A 6,685-nucleotide genomic window follows, 5' to 3' on the forward strand; every position below is an offset into this window, starting at 1 on the left:
GACAGCTGTGCCAGAGCTTGTGACTGACCCAAGGTCACATCGGCAGGTGCAAGTGGAGGCGTGGGGAATCAAACCCGGTTCTCCCAGATTAGAGTCCGCACACTTAACCACTACACCAAACTGGGTCTGGGAAGGTAAATTTCATACAGGATAGGCCTACAGTGAGGTGGTCTTGGTGGCTGTTCCTCAGTTTTGGACCACTTTCCCCTCCAAAGCAGGTCCAGAGAGCTTGGGGCCTGAGGAGGAGAAAACCGAACGGGCTCCCCTCTCCCATTCATCGCTATAGGACCCATAGCACTCCTATACCGCTACACCCTCCCCACTATCTGGCTGTCCCAGAACTTCCTACTGGGTTGTAACCATGGCTCAGAATTGTTTGCTTCCTACACCAAGACGACCCACTCAGCAAACTGACAAGGCCCATCCGAGGGGGCCAGTTTGCTGGGTTCCTCTGAAGACCAGCAAATTATCAGTTATTTCTTCTTACCATCGTGGAGTTTTTGGGGAGAGGGAGGGACTTTGAGTCAGACTTTCTCTCTCTGCCACCCAAATGCCTTAAGGCTTTTTCAGTTTCCCCCCAAAAGGGAAGAGGCTGTAACTGAAGGGCAGAGCTGTGAGTCTAAGGTTCAGTCTTCAATCAAAGGGGCACTCCAGGGGAAGTGACCAATGTTCCCTCTAAGCTGTGGGGGTCACATGAGCAAAAATTCTACTTTGTGAGCTACTGGCATTAAAGCTGTGATGGAGTGATTTGGCTACTGCGTAAACTAGTTTGCTCTGGAGCCCTCCTTCCTGAGCCAAGACAAAAATGTGTGAGCTGAAGGCTAAAAAACTGTGAGCTAGCTCACGGTAACTCAGGTGAGAGGGAACACTGGAAGTGACACCGTGTTACGGAATTCAACCTTTCCAGGAACGCAATACGGATTGTCTACATTAGATAAACGTATTCATAGAAATACAGCCATTGCCGTGAATAGGGCAGCCCCCACTCAGCACTGCCTCCTAAGGCCACTAGTAGTTACAACAGAGCAGACCAGTGGTCCGTCTGCTCTAGCACCTTGCTTCCAAGAATGGCCAGTGACCACAGGGAAGCCTCCAAGTAGGGCCTGCTTGCAACAGCCCTCCCCGGCAACAGAGGCCCCACTCTGCTGTCATGGCCAGCGGCCAACGAGAAGAGCCCTCGTCCCTTTTGCTCTCAAGTCACAGCTCATTAATGGCATCCCCAAGGAGTTTTCAAGGCAAGAGATATTCAGAGGTGGCTTGCCCTTTTCTGCCTCTGCGTTGCAACTCTGGGCTTCTTTAGTGGTCTCCCATCTCACCAGGGCTGACCCTGCTTAGCTTCTGAGATCTGATGAGATCAGGCTAGCTTGGGCTATCCAGCAAAGCCCCTTTCCACCGATCTAAACAGTAGTGGGCCATTTGCTTTTGACATGAAGCCTTTGTCTCCCTCCGCATCTATGATAGATTTCACTTTGCAGCTGAAAACAGGTGGCTGGCTGGAGGAGGAAGGGCAGAAGAAACCCTCTTTGCTGAAAATGCATCGACAGGTACAATAGTATCACGCTTGTGGGAGTGAAAGAGCAGCGAGGAAACAGAAATAGCTTAGAGTGACAGCTCTCTCTCTCTCTCTCTGGTAACTGTCCTTGTTTACCATCCTACATCTCCAGCTCTGCACAGTGAAGGAGTGAGCAAACGGATGGATGCACCGATTGGAAAGGGGGGGGGGGACGACGACAACCCTTTTAGAGCCGGAACCACCATGTCGGTGTAGCATCGCAATCATCTGGCACCATCTAGGGCTCATTTCAGGAAGCACAGAGAGAATACGGAGCCCGCAAGCCCGCACATGGATTTTGTGCAATTTCTTTGGGCTTGAACAATAGTCAAGTGGTTAAGCGTCAGACGAGGATCTGCAAGACACAGGTTCGAATCCCCGCTCTGCCATGGAAGCTCACTGGGTGGCCTTGAGCCAGTCACACATTCTCAGCCTAATCTACCTCACAGGGTGGTTGTGACGACGAAGTGGATGAATGATGTAAGTCACTTTGGGTGAGAAAGGCGATGTATAAATGCAGCTATACCTGTACTTAGCAAACAGCTCAATTAATATTAAAGGCATACTTCAGGGATGCTTAAAGTAATTTGCTGGTCTGTAGTGGAACCCCCCCCCCCAAAACCGGCCCTCAGATGGGTCCTGTCAGTCTGCTGAATAGGCCAGCTTGCTGTAGGAAGCACACAGTTCTGAGCCATGGGTACAACTCACTGGGAAGTTCTGGGGCAACCACATAGCACTACTATGGAACACCTTTCCCTTCAAAGCAGATCCAGAGAGCTTGGTCCCCAGGGAGAAAATCAAACAGCCTCCCCTCTCCCACCCACTGTTACGGGCCCCAATCCTTTGGGAAGCGTTCCTAGGCAGTTACAGTCTCACTACTATGCGGAGCAGCACTCCCTTGGCAACTGGCTGTGTGGCTCTGAAAGTAAAATAAAGGGCAAGTAAACATTCATTTCCATGGTGCCTGGCTATCAGGTTTAGAGCACTCCATTCAGGACAGATGATGATTGGAAAGGTTCCATACCAGCTCCCTCCAGTGGATGGTGATAGTGCTGCTGGACTTTTCATTATAGGATGGCAGGGGAGCAGGGCAAGGATTTCAGGGCATGGAGAGAAGGGCCTTTCATGCCACTCGCAAAGCTCCATGGCACCTTTCTACCCTCTACCCTTCTTGCCATTCATCTACCTTAGGGAGCTCAGTGCTCTTCCCTCTGTTCAACCTGCTCATCCCTTGCCCTCTCTGTCACTCCATGCCAAAACGTGTGAACATCCTTGAACCCAGAAACGCACAAAGCAAAACAGATGCCAGTTTAATCTATATCATTTATTTTTTGCACAGAATCTGAAGTGTCTTCACACAGAACTGGAGATTTAAAATTTGTCCTGTGCAAAACACACATGCAACACTGGTGACACACAGTTCAAAAGGGATCGTGAGGACCAGAAACACCATTTTGTTAATTCTTGTATGGGAAACACAAGGAGAGTAACACACAATTGTGTACGTGTGAATTCTCAATTGAGAAGAACCTGTATTTTGGCATCATGTCCACCAAAGTTACAGCAAGCGGTCCAAAGATCAGAAGCAGCCAGAGTTTCAGAAGCTCTTTTTTGATTCTCAGCTAATACGGCTCAACTCAGTCTGAAGTTGCAGGGAGAGAACGCAAGCCACTGAATACCAGACAACTCCAGGATCCTCTGTGGGGCTTCACAGCAACAGTCAAAGAACACTCCTTTGTAGGAAGGATCGTTTCCAAGGACTTTTTAGATGGCAACGCTCAGCTGTTATATAAAGGCACGACTCTCGTGATTTCTTGTCTACAAATCGGGCACTTGGGGGGCCTCGGGAGTGCTTGGTAGCATTTGTTGCATGAGCACACGTGCCCACACTCGAGGAAGACACAAGACCGGGTGTTGCTCAGGCAGATGACACAAGCGTTGCTGGTTGCATCACCGCCGGCCGCGCTCATCTCACTCATCTGCCGCAGGCGCTGCTTCTCCTGGTGGCGGCGGTACTGCCTGTGCAGGAGGAAGAGGAACAAGGCGCAGGTAGCGAAGCCGAAAACAGCTGTCAGGATCTTCCAGAGCCGGACGTGGGATTCTTGCTTCTGAAGCAAGGAGTCGAAATCCTGGCTGCTCAAGTAGTACCGCATCCCTTGCTTGGGGGGTTGCAGTTTGATGGCGTGACTGTCCAAGACCAATTCTCCCACACCAGTGAGCACTGTCCCCACTGTCAGCATCTCTTCCGTCTCCTGGATGCCTTTGGGACGCTCCCCGCTGATGTAATGGCCGATCACGTCCGTGAAGGACTGCACAGAGGGGTGGAATTTCTCGTAAACCGTCTCTAAGCTCAGTTCGGAGGCATCCAGGGGCTTCATCACCCTCACGGCGACGTCAGTGCCGCCTTCCTGGGGCACCAGATCAAAGGCCGCTGTGTTTGTTCTCTGGTGAATGATCTTTTCGTAATTGCTCCTGGGGAACAAGGAGCCGAGAAAGAAGTCAAGCTGGTGGCAGAAGGGGCACAAAGGTTTCCCTGTTAGTTGTACCACCTGCTGCATCGACGCAGCCTCACAGCTGCACACAATATTTATGTACATTATTTTTATTGATTTATATTATTTATAGTCCGCCTGTTTGACTTGGACTCAAAGCAGACTACACAGAATGAATTAATATGATCTACGGATGGGACATTCAATGAACAATGCAATAGGATTAGGGTTGTAGAACCAGTCAGAAGTCTAAAAACAGAACTGAAGCAAAGCATAAGTATTAATATGACATATTAAATGATGCAGAATTCCATAGCAGGATCCTAACTTCAGGAAACTATACACAGTAGTATAGACCATACACCCCTAACAGTTTTTCCAAGTAACTTTGTGAATCACTTAGTACAGTGCAACTCTGTTGCCTGTGCAGTTTTGCTGTGTGCAGAATGCTCCTTCGCTGTCTTTAAAGACACTGAACGAGCAAACAGAAACAGAGAGGCAACCTGCGCATAACACTTAAACCAGTAAACAACCAAGCTATTCAACAAGTGTGAATATGCGTGTAGGGATGTGTCCCTTCCTCGACTTCCTGCCTAGACTGCCTGCAGGTTTCATGTGATTCCTCCCATTTCCACCATGCGCTCCACCTCAGCTCAATCAGCTGCAGTCATCTCAATGAACTGTAAAGTGGCAACATGGACTCTGATGAGGACTATAAGAGGGCAGATTACATGGGGCAGGGCTGCACCTAATGTAGCATGTTGTTCCAACGGCTACCAACCGGTGCACGCAACTCTGGGTTCTGAAAATGTTGCATCCAACAACCTCATCTTCACCCAGTACACAAAACGGTACCCAGCATACTCCAGGGTCTCCCCTGCTTTCTCTGATCACTGCCTCACCCACTCAAGCCCATGCAACCAGTGGACGACACATCCTCCCTTGCCTGTTTGCAAGCCTAAGAGCACACAGTTACCTACCAGAGGTGGGTGGTCCGGTTCCACACCATCTTATGCTCCTGCAACGTCAGCCGCTGAACCACTCCCTTGCAGTTTTCCACAAACTGGCTGTTGAGGGTTTCCTTAACGGATCGCACAACACCTATCCAGTTGAGGGGGAAATTGACACCCAAAACCAGCTGAAATGTACAGCAGGAAAATCCCTATCATGTTACACAGCAGCAAACTCAGCAGACAGAACAATCCTCGAGCATTATCGGCAAGCTGAAGGACTGGGAGTAATGTGTGATGGGATTCTGCTGAAGAAGATCAAAGGTCCAGATGGTCCTTGTTTCCATTCAGCCTACTGGGGTTGGGGGTGAGACTGGGGTTAGTGTGTGAGGAACAGGCTCTTTTCTATTCTGCCATCAGTGGGCAGTGTCCCTACAGGACTCAGTTTCAGAATGTTGGAATTTAGAGCCAGGTTGGTGCTAGGACCTTGATTTTAAAGCCATCAGTTCTACAGAAAAAATTGCCTTATGGGGCTGGGGGAAGGTAAGGAGCAAGCTCATAACTGCCAGCAGCATTTCACAAAGAAAACTGGAAACTAAACAGTGTGCACTTTACTCTTTCTATGATCATTCCTCACCCTCTATGAACCAGACCCTGACCCCAAACCATCTCCAAGCCACCAGGCACCTCCTCCAAAGAACTACATGTCCCACGTGGCTTTTATTTTTGAGCCAGAATGCAGCAGAATGCTTTCTGGTTCAACACTAACTTACATATACATAAATCACATAAGTTCCAGTGATTCAAGAGAAACCACAACTCCTGAATCCTCTCCCTAATGAAGCACCAATGAGGCTCTCTGACCCTGTGGCCAGATTTTCCGCAAAGTCTTAAAATATTGCAGGTCTCCCCTCCATCAATCGTGCGGCTTTGGCTGTTTGTGGATTTGGAACTGTTTGTTATGTGCAGCAAAAATCTCTTGGAGCTGTTAGTTACGTCTACGTCTACTGCAAGGCAGATAAAACTGAAATTGATTGAGGTTGCGATCTCCCACCTACTGATAACCAGTCATACCTGGTTACATCAATGGGCCGGATTCTCCCTACAGCAAGCATGACTACCGATTTTATATATTTTATATATGCTTTAATGTGTTTTAAATTTTATAGTATTTATTAAAATGTTGTAACCCACCCTGAGCCTGTTTATGGGATGGGCAGGATATAAATGCGAAAAATAAATAAATAAAAATAAATCAAGAGAGGCCAATGGTTTTCCATCCTTGGAGACCCGCTCAGGTCAGAGCCTCTTCCAAAATTCTTCTTGCATGACATTTCTGTTCGGTTTGTCTTTGGATGTACAGCTTTCAGATGAGCAATGAACTCTGAATACATTTTTCGCTGAGTGATTGTTGATGGGCTGTTGTATGCTTTACACTGCATATTATTCCATAACCCACCCTGACAGAGGCAGCAGGGCTAGCAGAACAACGGTAAATCAGAAATCACCCCATGGCTACCCAAAGACTCTACCTTCTATCACTGCATAAGGGACGCACTTCCCAGGCGCTTCCATAAGAATACTTTTCAGGTCCTGGTCTAGGGTGACCTTTTTGGCTCCCTAGAGAAGCAAGAGAACACCAGCAAGAGTCTCAGTTAAGCAAGTAACAGCAGAAGAAGCACAACACAGTG

General features: G+C 48.5%; 1 protein-coding gene across 1 annotated transcript in view; it reads right to left on the reverse strand.

Annotated features, from left to right (window-relative positions):
- Nucleotides 1-2,862: 2,862 nt before the first annotated feature.
- The window catches only part of MUL1 (mitochondrial E3 ubiquitin protein ligase 1), a 5,018-nt gene continuing 1,195 nt past the window's right edge, over nt 2,863-6,685 (reverse strand). Inside the window, exons 3-5 of the mRNA XM_015427971.1 lie at nt 6,527-6,614; nt 5,025-5,145; nt 2,863-4,024 (exon numbers count right to left, since the gene is read on the reverse strand). Coding sequence (XP_015283457.1) covers nt 3,331-4,024; nt 5,025-5,145; nt 6,527-6,614 — 903 coding nt within the window. The 3' untranslated portion in view covers nt 2,863-3,330. The remainder of the gene's footprint in view (nt 4,025-5,024; nt 5,146-6,526; nt 6,615-6,685) is intronic.

Source organism: Gekko japonicus, unplaced genomic scaffold (genome assembly GCF_001447785.1).
Source record: "Gekko japonicus isolate JY-2015 unplaced genomic scaffold, Gekko_japonicus_V1.1 scaffold435, whole genome shotgun sequence".
Taxonomy (NCBI): Eukaryota; Metazoa; Chordata; class Lepidosauria; order Squamata; family Gekkonidae; genus Gekko; species Gekko japonicus.